The following is a 27,812-nucleotide window of genomic DNA, read 5'->3' as shown; positions in this document are numbered from 1 at the left end:
AGTTCTAACCCTGCACCAGCTCTCTGGCATGTTCTCGAGGGCAGGAGGAGCAGAGGTAAATGTATGTAGCCCCTTTAAGAAATCCAGGGTGAGCTAGCCTCCAGGGCGACAGGGAAGGCTTTACCAAAGATAAGATAAGGCCCCCAGGCTGCTTTAAATGAGGGTCCTGAGCCACAGTGGCTGGCCTACTGATAGGCAAACAGGAACAAAGGAGATAAGAAAAGTACCAGTTACTAAAGCTGGCTGTGGTGCCCATTGAGCCCTGCATCTGGGGCTGTAAGGGAGAGGGGGGCCAACTGTGCCTGTGTAGCAGAGGGCACTTGTATTCTGCTAGCCTATGGTATTTTACTTGTGCTCACAGCAAAAAGAAAACAAAAACATCCAAAAACAAACAAACAATCCTCAAGCAGGCTTTCCACAGAGGCAGGCACTCCTGAGGTAAATGCTCCTAAACGCCCATTGCATTTGTTCTCTCCGGAGCTGCTCTGACTCCCGCCTCCGCCTCAAGGCTGAGTTAGAGACCACCTGATTTCTGCCTTAAACTAGGAAAGCTTGGCAAGGACTCGCCCTGAGAAGCTGTCGATTGGCATGCACGGAGCTGCCCTTTTGTGCATATCTTCATAAATTTGCATGTGGCCTGCACGTAGACACTCTTAGGCTTTAGAGTTCCTTAAATCAGTTACCTGGTTTTGAAGAGAAAAAGCGGGATTTTTGTCTCCAACCAACCCTGCCCACCTGTCACCTGCACGTTCCGTAGATGCGCCAGTGACTTCCGCAACCTTAGAGTAGGAAGAAGCTCTGTGCTCGCAGCCCTTTGCCTGCTGGTGTTTCCCCTTCTCAGTGTTTCCCAGTTCCCCTCTCCAGACTCCTGAGTAGGGTAGAGTAATGAGGGGGAAAGGAAGAGGAGGAGGAAGAAGAACCTTTTAGCTCAGCAGCAAGTGCTCCCTTGCTTGGGGGCGCCCCAGGATTCTGCACTTAGAACAGCTGGAGGCATCCTGGGGTCTGAGGTGGCCTCCTCTCTGCCTCTGTCCCAGGGCTATGGATACTATGAGGACTTTTGTCTGCATACCCTCCTCCAGAAATAAATAAAAATATCATCCCTCCCCCGGATCCTGGCTTCTCTATTGGCCTGCCTGGCAAATATTTCATAATGTGGACTCATCCAATTGGGCACCACGCCAGAGCTAAGCGCCTCAGGTTGTAGGCGTGCTCCAATTAGGTGAGGAGGCCTGGGTGGTACCGGAGGCTCGCTCTCCACATGGGAGGCAGCGGCGTTATGAAGGTAGATGGTGGCAAGCTAAGAGTTGCCGTTTGCTCAGGCCTGGGCAGAGGGCACAGGCCCGTCCACCAGCTGGAATTTGGCGGCCCAGCACTGAAGGGGTTAAGGTCCATCAGTGTGCGGCTGTTAATGATTGCTTTCCACAGGGACCTGCTGAGTATTAAAGGGAAACCTTTCCCTATTCCTGAGTGTGAGAGGAGGCCGAGTTAGAGAGCAGAGAGACTAGGGATCACAGCAAGCTGGTGAGTAAGTAAGTGGCTGTTGGTTTGGTGTACGTTTGTCTGTCTGTAGGGCTCTGGAGCAGGCGAGGAAGCATCAACTGCTTCTGTTCTGTCAGAGGGGGCTTTTGTCACACCAGTGGGGCCAGACTTTAGGCTCACCCCGATTCAGAAGAAGGAAGTCTTCAGAATGGCTCTCAGCTAGGGGGAGATCCTCAGGCCTGCAGTGGGGTGCAGCTGCGTCTCCTGTCCTGGGGAGGAAACAATGGTTTCGTAGCCACCCTGTGCACAAAGCCCAGCGACTCTTCCTTCCAGCATCCCTGTCTGAGCCATTGTCTCCAGAGAGGGGCTAGGAGCTCTGAGCAGAGCAGGCTCAGAGGGTCAGGACCGCAGCAGATGGGGACTCTGCTGGTAAAGACTACAGCGAGTGAGCTGTGGGGGAGAGCAGGTGCAGGGGACGGAGGCAGAGCTGGGGATGAACGGCACTCATTAAAAAGACAAAGTTGTCATCTGGGAGCGAAACTGAGATCTCAGAGGAAGAAGAAGGGAGAAGATCTTTTGCTTTTAGGTTTGCTGTTCTTGCCCCTCAGCTTCCTTTTGGACGCTTGTCCCCTCACCCTCCATTGCAATTGTGCTCTTTGACACCTTCTGGTAATGTGACCAGGAGGATGGACAAAAGTTCTTGGCTTTATGGGCAGCAGTGGGTGCGCTGCCTGCTTAGCAGGTGTGTGTGTGTGTGTGTCCGCGCGCGTGTGTGTTACTTTTGTATGGTCATATGACCATATGACTTTAAAAGAAATCGTCACCAAAGAAGAAATGTTGACACCCCCCCCACACACACACTTTGTTAAGAGCTCTTTTGTTTCCTTGACTCTCTTGGGAGGAAAATGATTAGATGGCATAATGGTTATGTTAGCCCCACCTGCCCAGGGACTGTCTGGAATAGGGCACTTGCCATGCTGGTCTTGAATGCAGCTCTGAGGGACAGGGTAAACTCAGCCCTTCCATGGCTTTGCTGCAATGCTTCCTTCTGGTGGGGTTTCCAGGAGGCAAACAGAAACCAGGACAATAAGAGGGAGGTGCTGGTCACTAGACCCAGGAGGCCAAGAGCAGAAGGAGCCAAGTTTCAGGGCAGTTGAGGCCAAGAAAGAGGGGGAAGTAGAATCTGGGGGAAGAATGGACAGACAGGCCCTGTGTGCCTTGTGTTCAGATTGCCAGCCACAAATACAAGCAGAGAGCCTTTATCTGACACTCTCAGGGGAACTTCAGGGGAACTGCTGTACCCAGTGGGGTAGATGTCACCTGTGGGCTTGGCACACATGCTCAGAAGACCTCTGGCTTGGCTTCGGTACTTGAGCTGTGATCCACAGCCTGTGTTTTTATTTTGCACTGTGAGCAGCAGTAGAATTGCTTCAACAGGTAGGTGTGGGCAGACTCACCGGTTAGTCAGGTGTCACTGACCGACGCTGACATCCGTCTTGACTGGGAAACACTAGGAAGTAGCCTGGGCACTATTCCTGGGAGCCCCTTTCTTCCTCTGAGACCATTTCCCTGCCCTCTTGTGTTTATCCCTGGCACCTGCTTCCTATGCGCTTTGTTTCTGAATAGATTCCAGGTTGCATCACTGGAGACTCTCTTGAGGACTTCTGGTCTGGATGGGAACAGGGGAGGGGCAGGAGGTGCAAGGAAGGAAGGGAAGAAGGGAGGGAGGGAAAACGGAAGGAAGGAAGGAAGGAAGGAAGGAAGGAAGGAAGGAAGGAAGGAAAGAAGGAAAGAAGGAAAGAAGGAAAGAAGGAAAGAAGGAAGGAAGGAAAGGAGGGATGGAGGATTCTAAGACTGCCTGTCTAGTGATGACTCCTGTCTGACTCTCTCCAGGTCTTCCTTTCCCTTGGGGACAAAGGCCTACAGGAAGCCTTTTCCTTTCTCTTTCCCCATCAACATAGCTGAAGGCTGGCTGATCCCAGCAGGAAAAAGGAGGCTGGAGTGAGGACCAGTCAGACTCCTCTGTCTTTAGATAACACTACTCTTTCTTGCTCCATCTTGCATCTCCCCTTCTCTTTCAATTATTAGAATCTTTTCCAAGTATGTCCCTCTGGCCCTCTGCCAAAAAGGGCTCTTGGTGATGATAATTTCAGAACTCTGGAGTCTTAATGCATTGATTTAAAAACCAGTGGATCATTAAAATTCATTGTAATTGGATTTTGTTTCAAGACAGGGTTTCACTATATAAACCAGGCTGGCCTACAACTCACTGTGTAGACCAGGCTGGCCTTGAACTCACAGAGAACCTCCTGTCCCACATCTACTGAGATTAACGCTATGCCAGCTTTGATTGGATTTTGGAATATGTCATTTGATTTTTTTTAATAGGATTTCTGTTCCAGGCTGGCCATGAACTCCTGATCCTTCTGCCCCTCAACTCCCAAGTGCTGGGATTACAGGTGTGTATATCCCACTATGCCCAGCTTTGGTTTTTAATTTTTAACTTTCTGTTGTAGTTGGGGGCAAATTTTCCATTCTTGTTCATATAGTTCAGGACTGTAACAGGCCTTGTATTTCTGAGGATTCTAAGCACATATCCATTCCTAGAAGGATAAAGTGGTTTTGGAGTTGTCTCATATAATCCAAAACTGTTAATGGCTTAGAAGTTCTACCATGATGAAATGATCCATAACTGTTCTATCTAGTATTGTAATCTCCATGGCTACTTAGTCTCAGTGAAACGTGGCTAGTCTGAGGCCCTGAAATTCTAATATTTGTAAAACTTAATGAAAACTTAATGAAAATCTGAGTATGACCAGTGCCCCTCAGACAGGATGATACAGATGTGGGATGCTGTAGTAACTGTCTTCCTGATGGTACAGATGTGGGATGCCATAGTAACTCTCTTTCTGATGGTACAGATGTGGGATGCTGTAGTAACTGTCTTCCTGATGGTACAGATGTGGGATGCAGTGGTAACTGTCTTCCTGATGGTACAGATGTGGGATGCCGTAGCAACTGTCTTCCTGCTTGTACAGATGTGGGATGCTGTAGCAAGTTTTCTTGTTGAACTATCTTTGGATCACCAGATTCCAAATATTGACACAGAGACTTATTAATTATGAAAGCTCAGCCTATAGATTAGGCTTGTTCCTAACTATTTCTTATAACTTCAAATTAACATCCATTTATGTCCTGCCAAATGGCTTGTGGCCATTACTTCTCATCCTGCGTGTCCTGCTTCCTCTGTGTCTGGCTGGCCATCCATTTCCTCCCAGCATTTCTCTCTGCCTGGAAGTCCCGCCTATACCTATGCCTAACTATTGGCCATTCAGCTTTTTATTACACCAATCGCAGCAGCACATCTTCAAACAAGGTACAAGTATCTCACAACAGGATGCTGTAGCGACCATCATCCCAGATGGTACAGATGTGGGCTGCTGCTTCCTTCAGTTACGATTGTCCCACCAGCCACTATGAGCAGCTGCTATGATCTTATTTAATCCTCCCAGCAGGCCTGGTATTGCTCTGTGTTAAGGAACGAAAAACTGAAACCCAGGGATGCAGAGTGGGTTAGTCACTTAGAAGTCACATGAGTGTTGTTTAGTCCACAGGGGCCCTCCTAGGTACAGATATGCTGGCTGGTTCCAGGAGTGATTCTTGTTCTAGCTCTTACTGGAGCGTCCTCATACCAGTGATTCACAAAGATGCCCTTGGCAAGCTGTCAAGGAGCATAGGAAGTACCAACTCCCCCCCCCCCCTTTGCAGAAAGAGACAGTCAGAACTTCCCACCACCCACCTGCATGCCACTGTGCCCTGTCACTCCCAGTCCCCAACTGCAGCTCTTCAGTAAAGTCTCACAGACTGGGCTGGTGAGGGGCAATGCCAGCTACAACCTCACTGTCCTCCCACCTGCCTTGGCATCTGGTCCTCGTGCACCATCATGTAGGAGGCTCCTCGCTCTAGGAACAGCTGTCTAGGCTCCTGCCTGCTAGTTCTAGGAGATTTATGACTGTGTAATCTCCCCCTAGACAGAGTTTCAGCTTTGTGACCAATCAGAGTCTGCTGACCAAGAGAAGGAGCAAAAAACAGGTGGGATGTTGAGCAATCTTCAGCATCCCAGGAGAGCAACCTGGGTCCCTGTCCTGTGACCTCCACCAAACACTTGTTCACCTCTGTGCAGGAGGTGAGGATTGGGCACAGGCCTAAAGACTCAGGCAGTTAGTTAGGTTGTTCTAACTTACCCCTGCACCTGGGCATCGTCACCCCAACCCATATCATGTGTCCTTTCCAGACCTGTAGCTGACAAAAGGGATTGTGGATTTTGTTGCTGTCTTCTTGGAGCCTTGTGAAACCAGAACCGTGTGGCTTCTCATCCTGGGGAATGAGGAATGCAGCAGAGAAGTTGACAGTAGGCCTAGGCAATCCCAAGGAGACTGCTGGCTTGCCCCTCGCTGTGGCCAGAACAATAAACATTATCCTCCTGATGCTGCCCTAGGCCTGGCCTGCCTAGGGCCAGGGTAGGACCAGACAGCAGGGAGCTTCATTTTCTTTGTTCCACACTGTGGAACCAGGCACCACTCGCTACTGCTGATTTATTGTAAAAATGAGGAGACAGGCATCGAACAGCTTGAGAGTTTCAAATCGCTGGATGAGGAACAAGAAGGCACAGGATACTTCTGAGGTTGTCGGTCTGGCTTGTTACTGTCCAAACACTCACTGTAAAATTCTCTCTCCGTGGGGCAGGCTGGGTGGGGCTGCTGAGCCCTGTGGGCCACCAGAACCAGATCTTCTGAGTTAGGAATGAAGAGCTATGGTTTGGGTGACCTTCAGTTGACACGGAAGCAGACGTGCTGCCCTCAGCCTCTGTAGGCCAAGAGTTTGGGATTCCACCCAGAGGGAAGGGAAGAAGCCCAATTAATTATTACTCTGTCCCTTCACCCCTGGGAATCTTGCTGACTGTTGGGGAAAGGCACCCTGGAGGCCGAGGAAAGAATGGGGAGATAGGAAGAGAGGGAAGGGAAGGGAGGAAGCTGGGATGAGGGTGGTTGGGGACTGAACCGGCCTTGCCTTGCTAGTATCTGGCTTGGCTCCTCAGGACGGCCAGGGGGAAAAAAGTGGGGACTTGGGTTGCAGGTAGCTTTCTTCCCTCTCCATTTTTCCCCTTGTCTCAAAAGGAGCCACAACACAGTGTGGGGACAGTGAGAGCAGGCTCACTCTGCTTCTCTAGCCTGGGCTGGGTTAAGGGGACATGTCCTGTTCTACGCAGAGAGGGCTCCTGGGTCTCAGGACTGACTGTAGTTCTCACCCACTAGACAGGTCATCAGGCACTTAGAGTCAGACGCCTCCACACCTGGAACAGTGCACAACATCATTGGCCAGAGAGGATGCTGGCTTGGTGCTGTGGCAGGACCTGGGGCCATGAGAGGTAGCCAGGTCCCGGGCACTGGCCAGAGAAGCTAGCTTGACCCTAGAGAGGTGTGACAAACAGCTCTTCCCCTGCTAACAGGAAGAAGTTACACTGATCTGCCCAGGTCACTGCCATCTTTCAAAAGATAGCTAGAATCCCACAAAGTAAAATAATTAATTTCAAGACAATATAACTTGAGGTGTATAGGGTAGGAGAGCTGCATGAGTTTGCCTGTATAATTGCTTTCTGCCCTAACTGAAGAGTATATTCTGTTTTGTGCCCTGGGCTGCCCCCTCTCCTATGGTAGGAATAAGCTGACCATGCCACAAGACAGGAAGGAGGGCAGTTGCATGGGCTGGAAGGGAAAGGGAGCACACCCAGGGCCCTGACTTGTGCTTCCCCAGTGTGCACCCTCCTCGTAACTGAGCCAACTCCCTTTCCCAAGGTAGGGACTGATCTCAGTGAATCTCTCTGGCATCCCCTCCCTACTCTGGCCACCACAGCTGGGGGAGGTGCTACTGACCACTCAGGGTAGTGTGGGGCTATGGGACTAGACAGAATGGGCAGGAGCAGTACTGGGTCCTGTCCTCTGGACACTCAGTTCAGGGTCGTAGCACGTTAGGGTGTTCCACCCTTGATTGGGAGAGCATACTATTCATACCATATCAGAAGTAACAATAGCATCAAAAGCAGGGATGGAGCAGGGGCTGAGAAGAAAGGAAGAACAAGTGAAAGGCAGCGAGAGGAGACAGCTGGAAGCTGTTCCTAGCACCTTGGAACTAATATTTTGCTCCATGGGTGGAGAGGGGAGAGAGGGGCATTGTAGAAGGGGCTCTTTCCACCTGAAAGTTGCTGCCTGGGCCATGATCCTCGCCTGGTTTCTTTTTGATGCAGCAGCTTTGGGTAGGGCAGGGGCTGCTGTGGGGAGCGGTTGGCTAGGACAGTGTTTTCTCCCAGGGCATCCAGGGAGCTTCAGGAATCCAGCAATCTAGAGAGCTGGAAATGTAAACTGAGCTGGTTTTTAATTGGGACAGAATGCTGGGGCAGATAAGGCGCTTAGACAATAATGATGAGACCCAGACAGGGAAACAGGGCAAGAGCCAAGCTTCCTTTTGTTGGCTGCAGAGCCCTCCCTGCCATCAATCCCTGCTGGAATTTGCTGGCTGGGAGAAAGAAGGAATTGGGAGGGCTGGTCTGCTGCCCCTCCCTGGCTCTCCTCAGCACCTTTGAACTTCAGTGCCGGTGATGGGCATTCGGAGTGTGGGGAAGCATGTCTGGAGCTGATCCTGTCAGCAGATTCTTGGGGCTATGGAAATGAAGCTCCTTGGTACAGCGGGGTAGGTGGAGTGGATTCCTCATGTTTTCAGTATTTGCTACAGTAGGAGTCAGTAGAGACATCTACCCGGGAGTGGTGTGTGTGTGTGTGTGTGTATGTTTGTGTGCATGCATGCTTGCTCAGGGCAGTGAAGGCTCTGGTTTTAACTGTATGCTGCCAGGTGCACACCACAGAGAAACCGAGGATTCTTGAGCCACAGAAGTGCCCTAATGAGGTGGAGAGAGTATGTCTTGGTACTTGTGGAATGCCTGCCCCCCAGCCCATCCTGAGTATTGTCTGTGGTTTCCCTCTCATCTGTCTTTGGTTTCCCCACTTTCACTCTCACACTCAGCGATTTCTGGACCATTTTCAAGCAGAATGTTTGTAGCCATCCTGTGTTGTGCATGAAACATTTTACATTGCAAGTGTGTCGGGGTTAAGTCGTGGAGTTAGAAGAGGCCTTGTTTTCACATGAGCAAACTCAGGGCTGAACAGATGAGGCCATGCTGCAGACTCAGTGTGTCCTGCAGTGAAGACCGGCTTGCCCAGGTTCCTTTCCACAGATGGCACTTCCAAGTGAGCCACCTCCTAGGTCCAGTAGAGAAGTGACCACCTCTTGGGCAACTCTGGAAATCAAGGATGCTCTTTCTTTTGCCACAAAGTCTTTTCTTCCCGAGTTTCTCACTTTTGGGGAGTGCAATTTGAAAGGTCACCTTAGCTGTCTGCCCTTGAGAAGGGGAAGCTTTTCTGACATCCCCAAAGGAAGTAAAGACGAGGAAGAAAATGGTTTCTTTTTAAAACATCCTACACCTCGTAACTTTTTCCTGCTGCCTTACTTAAAATGAGAAGCTGTCATTCTGTGCAGGATAATTGGTGAGCAACATCAGCCAAGCCCTCTGCTTTCTGACCTAACCCCGAGGATCTGGGGGCTCTCGGTGCGCTGGAATCTGTGCCCTCCATCCCCACTCCCTTGTGATGTCTTCACATGGTACCAGAGAAGTAATTTAACTTGAGCAAAGGCTGTGGGAGGCCCCTGAGCTCAGCTTGAAGAGAAGGGGGATATTTTTGCCTCCTAGAGGAAGAAAACTCATTTTCCCAATGCACCCCACCCCCTCTTCCTCCTGTTCAGATGAGCTTAATTTTCTGCTTCTCTTAATGAAGATGGATGAAAGCCAAGCCATATATTCGGGGGGAGCCAGTCAGGGAAGCTGAGTGAGGGGGCGAAGGGACAGAAACAGAGGTTCCCTCCCAGAGAGGAAGTAATTAATTTTGTGAGAGAGAGCTAAGACAGGGAAGCCCTTGGTAATAGAATATCAGTCTTTAAAGGCAGGTGGCTAAAAATGACACCAGAGCACGGAGTCTCTTTTATCTGTTCATTTTTACATTCAAAAAAACTTTATTGAGTCCCCATGGTGAGCAGACAGGGAACTCAAGAAGCAGCTGGAGACAGGTTCAAGCCCAGACCTAAGGCTCCTGTCACCAAGATAAATCATTGACCAAAGCCCCACTAAATGACTGAATATATTGACCTTTTGGATTTCTGATTAGCCTTTTAAATACCAACAGCCGTGACGCCAGTTGCACCTGGCTAATTCATCTCATCACGGGTTAAATAATAATGTTGTCCGTTTATTTTTCCATGTACTCATCCCATTGTTCCCCTGACCTCAGTCCAAACAATTAGATCAGTCCTGCTCTTTGAGTGTCTACTGTGATATCACAGAGTTGCCATAACAACAGACCGTGATGTCAACAGAAGGCCTGGTGCTGCAAAAAAAGAAGCACCTTGGTCAGAAAGGAATCTGTCATGTGAAGTAGAAGCATACAGAAGGCAGAGGAGCATCCTGGCTATTTAAGATGACATTGAGCCTGGGTCCTCCTTTGCTGGAATCCTTTCCAGACCTCTACGGCACTGACGAGGACTGATAAGAGAATCAGCTTGTCTGGAAGCAGGGGGATAAGGAGGTGACCTTGCAGCCCAAGACTCCTAAAGCAAGAGGACAGTGTCAAAGGGATTTGTCTAGCCTTGACCTATTCGGGGGAATTAACATCCATGCAAACCTCACGTGAGCAGATCTGACAGCTACCAGCTGGAATCTATCAGCCGGCATCTGGGAAGATTTGCAGCAATAGATACACAATGACCCCCCCTCGAGCCCCGATCCCTGCCCTCTTCCTCACCAGCCTTGGGAGAAAGGTTTCCTTCCACTTCTGAGTGAAGAAGCTGATCTTGGCCAGCAGCTGGGGCTCCACAGACATCCTGCCCATCCCACCCAGACTGCATCTGTCCAGCTTCTTACCGGCCAGGCCGGTACCCTCAGAGGGCAAGCAGATGAAGAGGGGAGTGTGTCAGGCCGGATGCAGAGCCGCTTCTTGTATCATGATCTTGTCCGTACAGATGGAAGCCAGGCAGGCTGAGAGGAGGGAACGGAGCCTTCTTCAATTCTCCTCAGCCTCTCAGCAACAGCAACAATAACAGCCAATGAACCTGAAGCTTCCTTTTAACCCTCAGAAGGACTTAGAAGGTCTCTGAGACGCAAGTTGGTTTGCAGCCCCAGAGCCAGTGTCTGGGCTCGGAACTGGAGAGGCTGGAGCACCGTCTCCCTGCAGGTCGGGTTGGCATAAGTTTCCGTGCAGATGGGAATGCAGCCCATGCTCCTCCGCCCGCCCAGCTGCTCGGTGTCCTTAGCTCAGTGAGGTCGGACTACCTGGAAGCTGCACACCTGCTCCGTGCATGCCTCTCTCCATTTCTGCATTTCCTTCTTGGGAACCTGAATTGGGAGGAGGTCCCTTCTTCAATTATTCTGCCTCTGGCCCTCTAACTGTAGCATCGTAGGCGAATGCTAGGCAGCCACAGCCCCCCTAAGGCACCTGGGCTACCCCTCCCATTGCCCACAGGAAGCCCTGTCCCTGTTCTTCAGTGCTAGAGCCAGGAGAAAGGGCAACCCATGGAGCCGGCCCCAGCTCACCCCGCGTCTCTGCCACAGCGTTGAGTTGGAACCAAGGACTTCCTTCTCAGAGGGATGGTAGCAGCAGGGTGGCTGGTGGCTCCTCTGAGGCTGAACTGGGGACCGAGCTTCCAAAAAGATGTTGAAGTTTCGGGCTGATCGACGGGTCAGGTAGGGATTTCCTTTGTGGACCACGAACCTAGTGAAATCAGAGCTGGCGGAGTTGGTTGCTCATTCTGTTTGAATTTAGGGCTCGGCAGTAAGGGGTCTTCTGGAGATGACCATGACCTGAGAGGATAGTAGTTAGGTCAGTGACTACTGCATTGCAGTGCCTGTAGAGGGAAAGCTATTTTGAAATTGTTAGCAGCGGGTGGAAAGAGGGCATTGTTTGTAGGATTGCTGGGTAGGAGGCTCAGTGCAGGGAGAGGTGTGCCATGCCCTGGAAAACTGAGCTGGGCAATAGCGGACTCCTTCTGTGTGTGGCTGTCTGAACTACTGCCTGCAGGGTGCTCTCAGGAACACAGAACAGAAGGAGCTTGGAGAGCTAGGGTGGGTGGGAAGCACGTAGGCATTCCATACATAGAGCAAAGTAGAAAATTTGACATTTTAAGGACCTTCATTGTCCCAGATTGCTGCCCTCAGAGCCAAAAACAGAGGACGAGGGTAGCAGGCAGGTGCTCTTACTTGCAAAGATTCCCTGTGATCAAATCGAGGGAGCATCCTTGTAAGTGTCAGGAAGGAGGAGGGACCAAAGGAGGAACTAGAGGGTGGTTACCAATGTGCTGAGCTTAAACTCAGGCCTGGACACTGGTCAGGTTTTAGGTCCAGCTCAAGCTACAAACTCCAGGTATCCTAAGAGGCTGGAGCCACCACCTGCTTACGTGACTGGCCTGAACAGCACTGGCTGGCATAGAAAAAAACACCCTTTAGTATTACCTTTAGCTCCGGCTGACATCCTGAAGGCTGGGATATAGCCTGGAGCAGTGGGAGAGGGTGGAAGGGACCAAACTAGGCACACTTTGCTCAGGCATTGGCTGGGCTGAGGTTGGTTGAGCCGAGTGCCAGCTCTTTGCTGTGGGTGTGCTTACGTGCCCTTAGCAGTCTCTGTTTCCATGCCTGTTCTCATGGTTAACTGGGGCCTGAGCTGGGCTCTCTAGGTATTTCTGAAGAGGTGTCAGGGAAGAAGGCCTTTAAACTCATATCGCCCCTGTGGGCTAGACACTGCACATTCTTACCAAGTGGTCCCCACTTACCAAAGCCATGCTCCCTGCTGCTTTCCTTCCGAATGTTCCCTGAGAGCTCACCCAGGAGCTGGCTTGACATCCTGTCAGCCAGAGGCACCTTCTCCTGCCGCTCTGTCTGCCCTGGGATTTGCTCCCCCAGCTTCCTGGCAGGCTCCCTGCACCACACCCAACCCCACTCTTGGCTATAGCAGCCCTTAATTAGGTGCAAGTGTTAGGCCAGCACTGACCTTGCTGCTTGACAGATCCTGGGGGTTCTGCGATGCCCAGCAGCCTCTCAACAGGAGACTACGGTCCCCAAGTGTGCTTGAGTCCCAGCCCAAAGCTCCATCATGGAGTTTCTCAATTTCAGGGATACATTTGAAGAAAGAGACGAGCTTGGAGCAGGAGGGGAGTCCAAGGTCACAAGTGAGTTCCTCCAGCAAATTATGAGCAAGCATTTTCTGTGTGGAGCTCTGGCAGGCGCTGTCTCTGGAAAAGAAGCTGCTGCATGAGATCTTGACTGTGTCAAACTCAGGCTTGGAAAGCCCCAACTCACCCTCCCTCCCGTCCCCAAGGTGGCCACTGAGTGCATGGAGTCTAGCTTTCTGACAGCCTGAGCTCTCCAGCAGGAGGTTAACAGTAAACCAGGGAGAGGTGACTAGGCTTCAGTCTCTCTCTGACTCCACCCACCTGCATCTTCCTGACCCCCGGGGCAACAGAGCCACAGCACCTTCCATGGCCTGCCATCCTTTGGGTTATGACGACTCTGTCCTCCCCAGCTGATGGCACCTCTCTCCCCTCTTTTTCCTCTGCAGCCACAATGAAAGACGCAACACATTTCGACACCCAGTGACTGGCCAGGTCCCAGAGGAGAACAAAAAGTTTGACTTGAAAACGTAAGTTCCCTGCTTTTTGCCTTCTGTCTTTTGCCACTACTGTCCTGATGCACTAAGTGTAGGCTCGGCAGGGTATGAAGGAAGAGGTGTTTGGGTTCCTCACCTCAGCTTCAAGGACCAGAAACCTCTGGGCCACATCTTTTGACAACCTCCCACACTGTTCCCAAGTTCTGGTAGAGAGCAAGTTGGTGTTTCCCATAGGTGGAGCTGAAGGAATCGGGAAGCCTGCTTTTAGTTGGGATAGCCCCTGGGAGTCCCTGAAGGTAGCGCAGGGGAACCTGATGTAATCAGAGGTCTAAATGCACAGGCTTCAATTGGAATCCTGCCTCACTGAAGGGGAGGATAATTCAGAGACCACTGAGCTTTTGTGCCTTTAGTCAATGAATTTTCCCTCCTCTGGGATCAAATACATAGCTTTATGTATGTTGAACCTTTAAAATAGAAGGCGCAGGCCTAGTGGTACTCGCCTGTAATCCCAGCTTCTTGGGAGCCTGAGGCTAGAGGGTTTTGATTTCAAGGCCAACCTGGGCTGTGTAGTAAAAGACCCTGTTTCAAAATAAGATAAAAGTAACTGGTAGTCTATTATCTTAGAGTCTAGAGTTTTAAACAAACACAGACAGGAGAAAGCTACATGGGGTTGCACCAGTTTATAATCCTAGAATTTGGTTCGCAGAGGCAGGAGGATCAAGAGTTCAAGATCATCCTCAGCTACATAGTGAGCTTGAGCCCAGTCTGGACTATGTGAGACCCTGTCTTTAAAAAAACAACAAGTCAGCTCCGCAGTGTTACACGCCTTGATCCCAGCTCTTGGGAGGCTGAGATAGGCAGATCTCTTGTGAGTTCAAGGCCAGCCTGGTCTACAGAGTGAGTTCTGTGACAGCCAGAGCTACATAGAGAGACCCTATCAGGAAAAATCGAAACAAAAAAATAAATAAATAAAACAACCAAAAAACCCAAGCCGAATCCATAAATGAACAGAGAAGAAAAGAGAGATTATCCCTGAAGAACCAAAGGAGCCCCTGGGATGACTTGTGAGCTGCACCTCAAGCTGGGGCTTTGTGTTGATGTTGGGACAGTGGGAGGCAGAACAGGGCTTTCCATTGCTTCTTGGCTCTGACTAGTTTCCTTCTGTCATTGACTTGAATTCAGATCGGCCTTGGACATGTCCAACAAAACAGGTGGGAAACGTTCTGCTACCATCAACAGTGACATCTCCAACCACAACATGGTGTCAGAGGTCCCTCAAGAGCGGCCCAACATCCGGGTGAGTCCAGTCCTCTAGGCAAGCTGTCAGGCAGGACATGCTGTCAGTTAGGAGGGTCTCAGGATCTCCAGGAAAGTCCTTCCCTGCCCAGCACATCTGTAGGCTCCAGTGGACAGGCCAGGAGGTACAGGAACCCAGTGCAGAGCGGAAGGGAAGCCCAGACAAGAACCTCACAGAGATGGGACTCCCTGCATGGGTTCTCTACCTCAACCCTACTAGTGTTTGAGACTTTGTGGACGGGGTTTCCAGCAGTGTAGGCTGTCAAGCAGCTCTGAGCTCTGCCTGTTAGATGCCCACAGGACCTCCTCTCCTCTTGTTATGGCCAAACATGTCTGCAGCTGTTGTCAGTGTCCTCTGGGCACAAAATCTCCCTCTCCTAAGGAACACTGATCTCGGGGGACAGCAAAAGAACCTCCTGTGAAAGATGACCTCTTCTGGGGGGTCAGCATGGGAGGAGGAAGAAGGGAACCCTGGGAAGAAGCCATCCATTGAGAAAGGGGTGGAATGTGTCCTTTGGGCTCAGTGACTGTGGAACTCAGAGACAGCGACAAGCAGTTTGAGAGGCGTGATGCGCACAGAAGGCTGAGAGGGGAGGGGAGAGAAGATGTAGAAACGCAAGGAAACCGCGAACAGAGCAATCCCGAGGGAAACAGAGAAGAGAGCAGCCCCAGACTCAGGGTGCTCACGCAGAGCACGCTCCCCACACCCAGTATGTGTGTCTCTGTGTGCACGAGCTAGCAAGCGTGCCCTGGAAACACAATTGCGCAATTCACAGAATCTGAAAAGTATGTTAACTTACATAAAATGTACAAAGATGAAGAGCAGGGCTGCATATTCATAGACACCGCAGCAGCACAAGTGTGTAGCCGAGAGCAGAAGACCGATTGCCTTTGGGGAGGAGAAGGTAACAAGACTGAGAAAGCCTCAAAGGGAGGCCTAGCTCTACTTGCCTTTTCTTATGGGGGGACCAACAGAAAGGAATGGTTAGAGTGATATTCCCTGCTTTTCTGAAATACTTGAAACAGTTCAGACAGGGGTTTTTAGTCTTCATGTGTGAGAAGAAATGCGGTATGGGGTACACACAACAATGGGTGTGTGAGGATTGTGTGTATGGGGTACACGCAACAGTGGGTGTGTGAGGGAGTGTGTGTATGGGGTACACACAACAGTGGTGTGTGAGGGAGTGTGTGTATAGGGTACACACAACAGTGAGTATGTGAGGATTGTGTGTATGGGGTACACGCAACAGTGGGTGTGTGAGGGAGTGTGTGTATGGGGTACACACAACAGTGGTGTGTGAGGGAGTGTGTGTATAGGGTACACACAACAGTGAGTGTGTGAGGATTGTGTGTATGGGGTACACGCAACAGTGGGTGTGTGAGGGAGTGTGTGTATGGGGTACACACAACAGTGGGTATGTGAGGGAGTGTGTGTATGGGGTACACGCAACAGTGGGTGTGTGAGGATTGTGTGTATGGGGTACACACAACAGTGGGTATGTGAGGGAGTGTGTGTATGGGGTACACGCAACAGTGAGTGTGTGAGGATTGTGTATATGGGGTACACGCAACAGTGGGTGGATGCATGTGTCTGCAGACCCTAGAGATGTCACATGTCATCTTCATGTACTTTTTCAAACCTGATTTTTTAAGGCAGAGTCTCTCACTGAACCTGGAAATTATTGAAGTCTCGGGGACCTTTCTGTCCCTTCCTCTTTACTGCTGAGATTACAGGCTCCCACAGAATCCACCTTTTAAATGCATATCTATTTATAAATATGTTATATAATATATATTAAGCTACTATACATAAATATATATTCTGTTAATGATGTGTGTCTATGTCTGTGTGATATGTACTCATATGTGAGGGTACCTGAGACAGTTTTATAGTGGGGGGGGGAGGCTGTGCTAGACTTCACAGGCTAAGTCTGAAGTTGGTGGAAGAGGGAGCACAGGAAGATGGGGAAGAGGCAGACATAGGGCCTGTGTACTAACACCACAGAAAGCGGGTTATAGACGTAGCCACACATTGCAGACCTGGCCTTCTGCGCTGTGCGGAGAAATTTCAGTTCTCCTACGTGATGATCACTACTGAGAAAGTTAAATGTTTTTATTATGGTGAGCATGCGAACATGTGTGTGCGCGCACACACGTGCGCATGTGTGTGGTATGTATGTGATGGAAACCGGGGTCTTCTATATGCTAGGCAAGAGCAAGTGCTTTTCTCCCAAGACCGTGGGTCAGAAGCATCGTCCTTGGCTAGGCGAGTGATGCTTCTTTCAAAGGCAAAGGCAGTGATGAAGGCAGCATTTTCTAGTAAAAGGGTGTGAAATTGAGGAAGTGCACATCCTATAACTGCAGTTTCCTCTGTGCTCTGGGTGTGCAGAGCGTGGTTGTAAGAATAGGGGAAAGGTTGGAGGGTGGGGGAGTGTTTTGAGGGGAAAATGGAGTTGCCATTAGGGTCTCGTCCCAACTGGGGTTGGGGACTAGAGGTTTTTGGTGACCTCCTGTGTATGCAGTGTGACCCCCACCCTACAACCGTGCTTTAATTCCTGAGAGTTCAGAGAAGACCTGAGTGGTTCGCTTAATTTGGAATATGAGTTTCAGGAAGGATGGAGCAGAAAGCCAGCAGGTGGGGTTTTTGAGTCTGACTTGGATCCAGCAGAGAAGGAAGGGCTGAGGAGCTGAGCCTCTGGGTGAAGGAGAACAGCTGGTAGAGCTAAGGATTGGGGGGGAAGAAAGATCCAAAGATGAAGTGTTGTGATGGGAAAATGTTTTTGTAGGATTGAAGGTGCTGAGGCTGAGGTGAGGTGGGTGCTGGCAGGAGCTGGAAGGCAGTCCCAAGAGTAGCTGGATTCTCTCTCCATGCTCGGTCTGGAGTTGGGACCATGGTCATATAAAAGGTCATCGGATGGGCCGTCCTCAAGAGTAGTGAGAGCTCCCATGGTGACTGCAAGTCTTCTGGTGAAGAGGATGACTGACACCTTAGCCTTTAGACTAAAGCAACAAGGAACAAACCAGACACAGCAGTCTGCTCCAGGATCAGACGCTGAGGAGAAGGAAGGGTTAAGCTGAGAGATGAGCAGAGTGCTCAAGGGAGACACTGTCATTGCCAGACACAGGAGGAGTGATGTGTCCTCGCGGCAGTGACACGTGGGGACACTGTCTACCCTCCCAGCTCTGAGGACTGTCTGCTGTGAGACAGGGACAGGATGCAGACGGGATGATGTGGGGAAGTTGTGTGCATGCCAGAGGCCTGTGCAAGAGGCGGTGGTAAGGAGAAGCAGGCCAAAGAAAGAGCAAACTGGGGCCCACTGGATGCTCGGAGTCAGGGAGGCGCTTGCTGCCAAGCCCGATGACCTGGGTTTGATCCCAGAGACCTAATGACTGCCGATGGGTCTCTTAACTTCCAGACTCACTAAGGCATGCACGTGCCCCCCCACAAAGTAAATAAATGTAAAAGAGAACTTGGAAGAAACTCAGAAAACTTTGTTTTCCTCCTAGAAGAAAAGACAAAAGCTTTGCAACAGCTAGTGTGTTGAAACTCCTGTTTGAGATCAGAAGAGCCAAAGAATTAAAGGGCCAGGCCCTTGAGTTAGAGAGGATCAAAGCTTGACAGCCAGACCCCTAGCGGGAGGGTGCCAGGGGCCCACTGAAGGGATATGCCCATTAGCAAGGACCACTCCCTTGCCAACAGAGCTATAAGGGGAGAGGGGAGTTGGATTAACTGCCGCCTTTGCCCCTCCAGGCAACTCGAACTTCCCGCAAAGCCATTGCCTTTGGTAAGCGTTCACACTCCATGAAGCGAAACCCCAATGCGCCTGTCACCAAGGCCGGCTGGCTCTTCAAACAGGTGAGACCACCCTGCTGCATTGCCTACAGTGACCAGCACTTTCTTCATGGCCTGGGTCTTCTCTACTCTCAGCAGCCCATGTCCTCTTTGGTGTGTTTTTCTGTTGTCTCTGAGCGTCTCCCAGTTGTATAAAAATTCTCAGAAATTGAAAACCTCCCCAAAGTTAGTGTCAAATTTGGGGATCCAAAATGAGGTTCCTTAGGGGTAAATGCAATGACTTTGAAATATTCCAGGTCAGTAATCCAATCAGAGCACAGGGCACGTTCCCTGCGCATCCCCTTGCTGAGTGGGGGTGGGGTAGCTTCAGGTACTGGAGTTTACCACTTTTCCCTGGATGGACACTGCTGTATTCTTGTCTTCTCTACTCACTCACTCTGGGGTACCTTTTGCCCCCTTTATCCTCCCCAAGAGAGGTCCAGAGCCTCAGAACGACAGAACCACAGAACCGGAGAGTCACAGGCAATAATCTGATGTCAGTTCCCAGCATCTGGGATCTCAAGGGAGTTTTGCTGCCACGTGCTAGTGGCGGGGCGCTGCAGCTCAAGCCCAGTGTCCTTGTAACCAGCGCAGTGCTGGCTGCATCTGCCTCCTCTTCCGCACCCAGCTCATGGCCTGCCCGTCTGTCTGTGTGTGTGTCCTACAGGCCAGCTCCGGGGTGAAGCAGTGGAACAAGCGCTGGTTTGTCCTAGTCGATCGCTGCCTCTTTTACTACAAAGGTGAGTGACCCAGTACTGCCTAGGCAGGGGGAGCCGTGGACCACTCCGCCTTGTCCAGCTTTGCTGTTGGGCTCTGCTTCCGGAGCTCTCAGGAGCTCCCTGGCAAGCAGGTCCCTCTAGGCAGGATCCTAGCAACGGCAGGGTGTGGCAAAGGACGTCACAGCACAGTTCTCAGATTCAGTCACTGCTCATTCAGTTCCTAGCCATGAATACTTATCCGGGAGGCAACAGTTCTGACTCCCGACTGATAATACAGCAGGTGAACAGGGCAGACATCGGGGTGGTGAGATTCCTGGGCAAGGGGAGGAAAAGGACAAGGAGGAGGAGGGCACTAGTTACTGCTTGTAAGTCGCCTCCTAATGGAGGCTGGTGTTGATTTTCCTCCAGGCCCCACAGAATTTGCAATCTGATCTGGCGTATCAGACTCTTAACATTTTGTTTACTGTGAAGCCTACAGCACTTAAAGCTGGGCAGCTGGGAAGATGTTCGGGCAATACTGGATAAACAAATAGTTCTGGCCTCTGACCTCTCTGTCACCTCCACATTCACGTGAGGCTCCCCTGTCCTCACACAAGAGGACAAAGATTTGATGAGCTCTGGCACAGCCTCTTCCAGAAAGTTAAAGTGTAAACAGCAACATGTGTCAGGGTGAGCACAGGCGACTTAAGCAAGGGTTAAGGACAATAGCGGTGACATCATATCAGGCTGCTGCAGTGGGAGGGGGTGTGTGAGAGGGATGAGAAGAGAGGTTGAGATGCTCTCTAAGCAAGGGAGGCTGTGCTTTGCTGCAGGATGAAGCAGCTCTGCTTTCCTCTGGCCTCCCGAGAGCACTGGGTGAATGTTTAACTTCCGTGAACACATGTTGTACCGGCTCACCCTCTGCCCCTGAGCTGCTCTTGCCGAGTTGTAGCCACACAGGGCCTATGGATACAGGGACAGAGGAAAGTCTAGAACTAAGGGATAAGAAATTTCCCTGCCCTAGAACTGGTCTCTGAGGAGAGGGGTAGGGCGTACCAAAGGATGCTCATGAGCCACAGAGGGACGGTCTCAGGATACCCCATATTGATTGATTTTCTGTGGCTGGGTAATTGATAAAGGAGAGAGGTTTGTTCTGGCCTTTGGATCTGGAGGCTAGGAGGTATGAGAGCTTGGTGCCAGCATGATTAGCTTGGGGGTGGTGCTAGGGGGGACATCTGGGCTGCTTTGGCGCATGCACGTCAGAAAGCAGAAGGTCAAGCGGAAGTGTGGGAAAACACAGAACAACTTTGCTTTCCAGCACCCTGCTCTTTGGGAGAAGCCCACTCTGAGATGGGCATGTCAGCTGGGCATACTTGTAATCCCAACTCTCAGGAAGCAGAGGCAGGTGATCTCAGTGAGTTCAAGGCCAGCCTGGTCTCTGGGCCAGTTAGGGCTAGGGATACATAAGTGATACCTGTCTCAAAAAAGAAAAACAAAAAAGATGGGCACACCTTGCTCTTGATGATCTCCCCACTGTTGTGTGGGAATCAGATTTCAGCAGGTGATGGCTGGGACCAACTGGCCATAGCCAAACACAGCACCCCCTGACCCATACTCAGCCATCTTGATGGTGACAGCTTCGGTTTCCCCAGATACAGTCCTGTGGTTCCACTCCAAACCTCCCCTTTTTTTCTGACTTAGCCATTTCCCATGGCGCTATAGGAAGGACTGGACAGAGAAGCTGAAAAACAGACCTGCTGTCTCATGAGTATGACCAGAGAAGCGGACTCAGGGAGTCTGTAATCTAAAATAATTTCTTCTGCGTGGAAAACAACTAGATGGTTTTCAGGGGCTATGGCCTAGGAAACAAAGATAAATACTGGGGAAGATAAGAAGGGCTTGCCATGCCTCAAAGAAGTCCCACACCTGTCCCACAGAATATTTCCGCCCTTTCTGGTCTCCTTTTGACAGCTAGGACACTGGCTAGGCAATCCTTCAGGATCCAGGATGAATTGTATAGTAGCCTGATCCCGGGATGCATAGCCAGACTCTTGCAGCACCTGCCTTCCTGTTGAGGTCAGAGGCTTTAATGGCATCCATAGCAAAGTAAGACCACTTACAGAGACCACTGGGGCCTAGAGGGACCTCAGAAAGAGTTACCCTCAAGCAGTTTGGTGGTTCACAGCTGCAATGCCATCACTGGAGGTGCCAAGGCAGGGGAACCATTAGCACAAGGCCAGTCTGTCTGGGCTCCATAGTAAATCCACGGTCATACAGGGTCCCGTCTCAAAACAAAAACACCCAAAGCATTACCCAAAGGAATCACTACCTCCATCCTGCCCCCTTCTCTGTGTGTTGCTGTTGAAATTGTCCTGCTTATCAGGACAGAGCAGATAAGATAGGGATAAAGGATGCTGGCTTTGGAGTTAGGCTTCCTGCATTTTAATACTAATTCCACTTTTTATGGTTAAGGAAACTGGACAAATCACTTAGCATCTCACTTGACAATGGGGGAATAGTAAAGCCTCTTAGTGGGGCAGATAGGAGTGTTGGGTCTAATAAGGTATTGAACCAGTCAGACTCAAAATGAATACATGGACTATTCATTGATGTTTATCCTAGTAATGTTGTAGAACTCCTTGCCCTTCCTTTTGCATCAGCACCATTGGCTCACATGCATGCACACACGCATGCACACACCTGTTCCTCTGTTTCCCCGACAGATGAGAAGGAGGAGAGCATCCTGGGCAGCATCCCCCTGTTGAGCTTCCGGGTTGCAGCTGTGCAGCCCTCGGACAACATCAGCCGGAAGCACACATTTAAGGTCAGCTGGACTTCCCCTTCTGGGCAGGGAAAGGAGGGAGTCTGCTCTTCTAGAACTTGGGACTGGTGCAGTCTAAAGAGCATGTCCCTTAGGAGCCCGTGCATGGTGGTAGAGAAGGGAGCAGGCAGTGATCCCTAGACTCCTCTGGATGCTTGGGAGGGAAACTGAGGCCATGCTGGGACTCCTTTTCTTCTGGGGGGGGGGGAGGAATGGCAAAGGTGAGCCGACAGAACTGTGCCTCTGTGATACCGTACTGTTTACCAGGACGAAAATTATGTCCTGAGCCTTTTGGACCTTCTGCCTAGCAGCCTACCCCCTCCCCTGCTACAGAACAGAGCTGTGGTGGGTGGGGTTCGTTCTGAAGTCTTTTCTGAATAGGTTTTCTTTCTACTTGGAGCCTAGGGATATGGAGGCACTCCCTCCATCCCCCAACCCCCAGTCAAACTTACTCAAATTTTCATCTTTAGAGAATATTAGGAGTTGAATTTTTTTAAATCTTGAGTTACAAACCTTATGTAGACAGTATTATTCCCTGCCCTGTGGTCCTGGGGATGGAACCCAGGGCCTTGTGGATGCTGAGCAAGTGTCCTGTCATGGAGATGCACCTTTGGCCGTGCAAACGACAATTTGAGAGGACAAGTGCATGGGAAAATGGGACTCGCCTCCTGTTCAGTGTCCCTTCTCAGAACCCCTGGGGGACCTACTCAGCAAAGCTGCGCCTGCAGCTGGCTCCTCCGAGGCCGGTATTTTTCCACGTTTAAAAATTCATGACCCATTAAAAACTATAAAAATCCCATGCCCTTTGTGTTTTGTGATGCAAAGAGCCTTAGGCTCCTTTTCAGAATATGAAGTAATAATATCGGCTCTGCATGTCTTCGTATACAGCTCTCTCTCCTCTTAGTTGAGAATTAGTGCCCAGGACCCTTAGAGCCCAAGGCCATGGCTCTAAACATGTGGCAGAAACTACAGGTGGCATTAGGTTGGTGTCTGAGCTTGCAAGGCTCTTCCTGCCCTGAGATCGTGGTAGAAAGAGGTGGGCAGCACACATGGGGCCCGCTGAGGGAGCAGGGAGGGGCCTGTTCGCCACATAACTAGTTTCCTTCCTCCTACGGTTTCATGCCAGAGGTGTGAACAGAATGAACAATTAATAAAAGTCTAACTCCAGGGAGCTGGGTTCTAGCTGGGAAAATAGGAACAGGCTGTTGAACCAACAAGCAGACCCGCTCCACAGATACAGTCGCACCCACACACCGTCCACAGTCTGTCTCGCCCTTCATACCAGACCTGACAGAGCCTCAAGCTGGAGCTGTGCCAAGTGCAGCATCCGAGAAATGTCCCAGAATGACTGATACACACCCACCTTATAGAGCCTAGAGCTCACTACTGTGCCTGCCAATCACTCACACCCTCCTCTCTCCCCCAAGTCCTACACTGTCTCTTTCAGGGCCCCACGTGATAGCTATGTCCAGTGTCCTACAAAGGGTTCTGACTGGTTCTATTCAATGTCCCATCCCCAGGGAAGGGAGGGGAGCTGAGACGGACAGACATGAGGCTTGTCCTGTTGTGGCCACCAAGCACAAGTCTTGGATGGCAAATAATGAGGAGCCAGGAACTGTCCCTGCCTGGCTACGGTTGAATGACTTAGCTTCTTTTACCCCCCTCCCCCTTCCCCAGCTCCTTTCATATTAGAAGCTGGTGCCCCTCCCTGTACCCATCAATAGCCCTGTCTTTTCCCAGGCCCTCTGCCTTCTCCTGTCACAAGCTCTTGGGCCTGGGTCTGTTTGCTCCTTGTTCCTTGTGGCATGTTTTGTTCCCAGTGTGACCGAGCTCAAGTGCAATCTTTATCTTCCTTGTGACTGGTGCCCCAGCCAGCAAGCTGCACACACAGGTTGCTCATGGCATAAACAGGTTCACCTGCTGACTCCCACCTACCCCACAACACACCAGCAGCCCTGCCTGTGTCTCCCACGCCACCATGCTAACCCTGTATTCTTGTCCCAGTGGACCTTCCTGGGCTCTGGGCACTGCTATTCCATTTCAAGGCCCAGCATCCTCCTTCCCCTCTTTACAGCTCTCTTGTTGTCCATTAGCACCGCCCTTCTGCAGCTCTGCCTCCTGCTAGGCCCTCTGCTGAAGGGCGGTCCAGCCAGAGCCAGGAAGCTTCAGTCCTGGACCAGAGAACTCCAGATGGAGGAAGGGTGAAGGTGGAGACGGAAGTGGGGCATACAGAAGGGCGTCTCCTGAAGTTTGGGCCAGAAAACAGTGGAAGTGTGTGTTCATGGTGTGTTCAGGAAAGCCTTGAGTTTAGCCAGAGAGGGTCTGGCCTTTCCCCTTTGACTCCCATCAACCTATAGTTAGCACCCAGGGGAGCCATGGCCAGAATGAGACTCCTAATCACATCTGGAAGCCCCTGTTAGGTGACATAAATTTTAATTTCCGTTCTTTTAGGAGTGGAGGTTGTCACCAGGGGAATACGCTAAGGTCAGAAGGAACCTAGCTAGTCCCGTGGCCTTTTTCCCCCTTGAGTTTTACTAGGCAGAACCTCTCCTCCCTACGGCCCATCCTTGCATCATTTAAACTGGAGTGAAATCGCAACTTGTCTGCCGGAAGAGCCATGGTTAACACTGGGGCTCCCTGATTCACTGCCCACCATAGTTCAGATTCCCGCAGTGCATACTCTCTGTGCCTCTTCCCTTGTTGGGCTGAGCTGGGCACTGCTGAGTGCTGTCCTTTGGGGTGGTAACACTGACGAGAAAGGAACTTCCCGTCCTACCGTCTCGTGCTCCTCACCCTCTGGTGTCTCTTCCTCTGGTGTCGGTTGACTTGTCTCTGCCTCTCCTCCTTCTGGCCGCATGAGGACCCTCTCCTCTGGACAGAAGCTCTCTTCTGGCTTCCAGCCCGCTGTGCCTGCTCACGGCCATCAACTAGGTAGTGTGTTCCGTCTGTTTGCGAGTGCGTGCCCTGCATGCCATGGATGCTCAGGTGTCTCCTTTTGAGCAAGGGGTAGGGCCAGCTTCTTGGTAGTTAAATTGGGCTTGAGATGGACCTGTTTTGGGGACCATCTCTCCCAGCCCTGGGGTAATTCTCATGTCACTATGGTGGAATTGAAGGGGAGACGGGCTGTGGTAATTGCCCCTCCTGCTTACAACCAGTTCAGGCGGGTGCTGTAGGCTCGATTTCCTGGTTGCTGGGCTTTGAGATCATATTCAGAGACCTAGCTCAGGCTGGACCTGAGAGGTAGCTGCAGGCCACTCTCCTTGCCTGGCTCTTAAGTTCCTCTGGGGAGAAGCTGGGGGCTGTATACAGCCTGACTGACTGACTGCCCTTTCTGTGGGTGTTGGTGTCCTTTCCCTGCAGGTGACTGTTTACCGGGTAGACGAGGCTGGGGCCAGTTCCACGCACTGCCTCTCCCCACAGGCCGAGCACGCTGGAGTCCGCACCTACTTCTTCAGTGCCGAGAGCCCTGAGGAGCAAGAGGCCTGGATCCAGGCCATGGGCGAGGCTGCTCGGGTACAGATCCCTCCAGCCCAGAAGTCAGTGCCTCAGCCTGTGCGGCACAGGTGAGTACCAGGGGGCCTGGCATGGAAGGGAGGAAAGGAAAGACAGACTCAGCTTTGTACCATTGCTGGGCCCCCTGTGTGGGCTTGAACCTCTGGAGGGATGAGGACCCTGCGTCTAAGCAACAGGCCTGGCTGGCAGGTTGCAGAGCCTGAATTTCATCTCCCCTTACCAGTTCCTCCTCTTCTTTCTGAGCTGCGAGAGTCTGCAAAGAGTTTTACTGAAGCTTGGCCAGGGTCCAGAGACTAGGGTCATTTACTCACTGTTCCGGGCTGTTTGTGTTGAACACTATGGAGGAAAATGGAGTCAGGTTTGAATCATAGGTTAGCTACTTGGCCACAGTGACCTGAGGATGAGCGAGTTTACCTCTCAGAACCCAACTTTTCTCATCTCGAGTCTAGCAGTTGGATTTGTCCTGGATCCTGGAGGGCCGCAGACGGTATGTGAGGTCCCGACAACAACCCGCCTCTCCCTTCCCTATGTGGAGCCTTGAGTTAGGTGAATGGGGATCCAGAAGAAAGGGCCTTACAGTGTAGACCCCAGGTCTGGCTATGTGTCTTAGAAACCTTTACCCAACAGTGCTTCAGCAAGGAAGCTTGACCTCAGGAAGCTCTAGAGAGAAGTTACCTCAGGGGTCCCATCTTTGTGCATTGCCAGGGCTTTATCTATCCGCTTCACAGATCTGCCAAGAAGAGGACAGACAGACTAGTCAGCGTTTGTACGGCTGTGGTAAACACTGGCCAAAGGCATCTTGGGAAGGAAAGCATTTATCTCCTCTTATAGTTGGTAGCGGATCTTCCTATCATGCAGAGAAGTCAGGGCAGGAACTCCAGGCCGGAGCCTGGAGGCAGGAACTGAAGCAGAAGCCATGTAGAAACGCAGCTTACTGGCTGATCCCTGTGGCTTGCTCAGCCTGCTTACTTATACCGTCCCAGAGCACCTGCTCAGTGGGTGACCCTGCCCATGGGGGGGCCCTCCCACATCAATCAAAAAATTGCCCAACAGACGTGTGTTATGGAGTAATACTCTCAGTTTAGATTCCTTCTCCCCAGATAACTCTAGGTTGACAAACAAACAAACAAACAATAAATAAATAAATAAAACAAACCAGGACCCAGATCCTAGAGCAGGTCCTAGGAGCACCACAGATGAAAACCTGTCATGTTCCTGCCCTGTGGACCTCACATCCTGACGGCACTGGACCCGGAAGAGCTGTGCTTTGGAGAGGGACCTTCGTGTCTACCTGCTTAGAGACAGTGACTTGTGCCTTTGCCGCCGGCCATGCTGTATCTCAAAGCAGCCCTCTGAGGGCAGGCGGTATTCTGTCCAGTCTGCCAGTGAAGAGTCCGCAGGACTCGTGGGAAGACACAGGGTGGACCTGGAACAAGTCTTTTGCTAAGCAGAGTAGCTGCCCTGAAACTGGGGTACAGTGTCAGCCGGGTCTGGAGGGCTGTATTGGAGACAGATAATAGAGAAGACTGAAAAGAGAGGCCACCACAGCCAAGGGCTGGGCTCAGTATCAGCAGCAGAAGGAAGAGTGGTTTGGACAATGGGCCTGGAGGGCAGAGCAAGTGTAGTGTTCACTGGACAGTTGTGTGACTTCATCTCGTCACTGCCCGGCAATAAAGTAAAGCCTGGGATTTTGGAAGAAGAATTGGGTTCACTCTACCTTGGTTCCATCACCTCCTTTCTGCCTCTTCCTTTCCAATCCTCCCATCCCACTCACCCCCACCCTACCCCACACTGCTGGGCCAGTGCAACTGACAGCCTCTAACTTGGCATCCTGCAGCCACGAGAAGCCAGACTCGGAGAACATCCCACCCAGCAAAGCTCTTCAGCAGCCCCCTCTCAACAGTCTCCCCAAGCCAGAGCCCGAGGCCAAGACTCGAGGGGAGGGGGACGGCAGAGGCTGCGAGAAGGCCGAGCGAAGGCCCGAGAGGCCTGAAGTTAAGAAAGAGCCTCTAGTGAAAGCTAATGGCCTCCCATCTGGACCTGAACCAGCTTCGGAGCCTGGCAGTCCTTATCCTGATGGCCCAAGGGTCCCTGGAGGTGGAGAGCCGCCCTCCCAGCCCAATGGCTGGCAGTATAACTCCCCAAGCCGACCAGGGAGCACGGCTTTCCCCCCTCATGATGGGGACACTGGGGGAAACCGGCGGAGCTTTCCACCGCGCACTGACCCCGACAAAATTGCCCAACGCAAAAGCTCCATGAATCAGCTTCAGCAGTGGGTGAACCTGCGCCGTGGGGTGCCCCCACCCGAAGACCTTCGGAGGTGAGGTGGCCTGTGGGGGGGTTGTTATAGCTAGGGCATGGGAAGGGAGCATAACCTATGGGGCAGCCCTTTATTGGGAACCTTCTGGGAGCTG

At 51.4% G+C, this 27,812-nt stretch overlaps 1 protein-coding gene across 20 annotated transcripts in view; it reads left to right on the top strand.

The window, feature by feature from the left end:
* The window catches only part of Plekha6 (pleckstrin homology domain containing A6), a 139,339-nt gene that overhangs the window by 82,734 nt on the left and 28,793 nt on the right, over positions 1-27,812 (top strand). For 14 of the 20 annotated variants that reach the window (XR_007592773.1, XM_050147618.1, XM_050147614.1 and 11 more), the window contains 7 exons: positions 13,191-13,271; positions 14,421-14,535; positions 18,286-18,390; positions 19,034-19,106; positions 21,788-21,888; positions 25,246-25,448; positions 27,236-27,718. Coding sequence is in view for 19 of the 20 variants with exons in the window: in XM_050147618.1 (XP_050003575.1) it covers positions 13,191-13,271; positions 14,421-14,535; positions 18,286-18,390; positions 19,034-19,106; positions 21,788-21,888; positions 25,246-25,448; positions 27,236-27,718 (1,161 nt within the window). In the remaining variant the exon portion in view is untranslated. Of the gene's footprint in view, positions 1-1,274; positions 1,530-8,203; positions 8,227-10,040; positions 10,815-13,190; positions 13,272-14,420; positions 14,536-18,285; positions 18,391-19,033; positions 19,107-21,787; positions 21,889-25,245; positions 25,449-27,235; positions 27,719-27,812 lie in introns of those variants that run through there. The other 6 variants (XM_050147617.1, XM_050147633.1, XM_050147627.1 and 3 more) reach the window with 5 other exon arrangements.

This window comes from Alexandromys fortis, unplaced genomic scaffold (genome assembly GCF_014885135.2).
Source record: "Alexandromys fortis isolate MF-2015 unplaced genomic scaffold, M_Fortis_MF-2015_v1.1 scaffold_58, whole genome shotgun sequence".
NCBI classification, from domain to species: Eukaryota; Metazoa; Chordata; class Mammalia; order Rodentia; family Cricetidae; genus Alexandromys; species Alexandromys fortis.
Note: the sequence above shows the minus strand (reverse complement) of the source record. Positions and strands in the feature narration are given on the sequence as shown.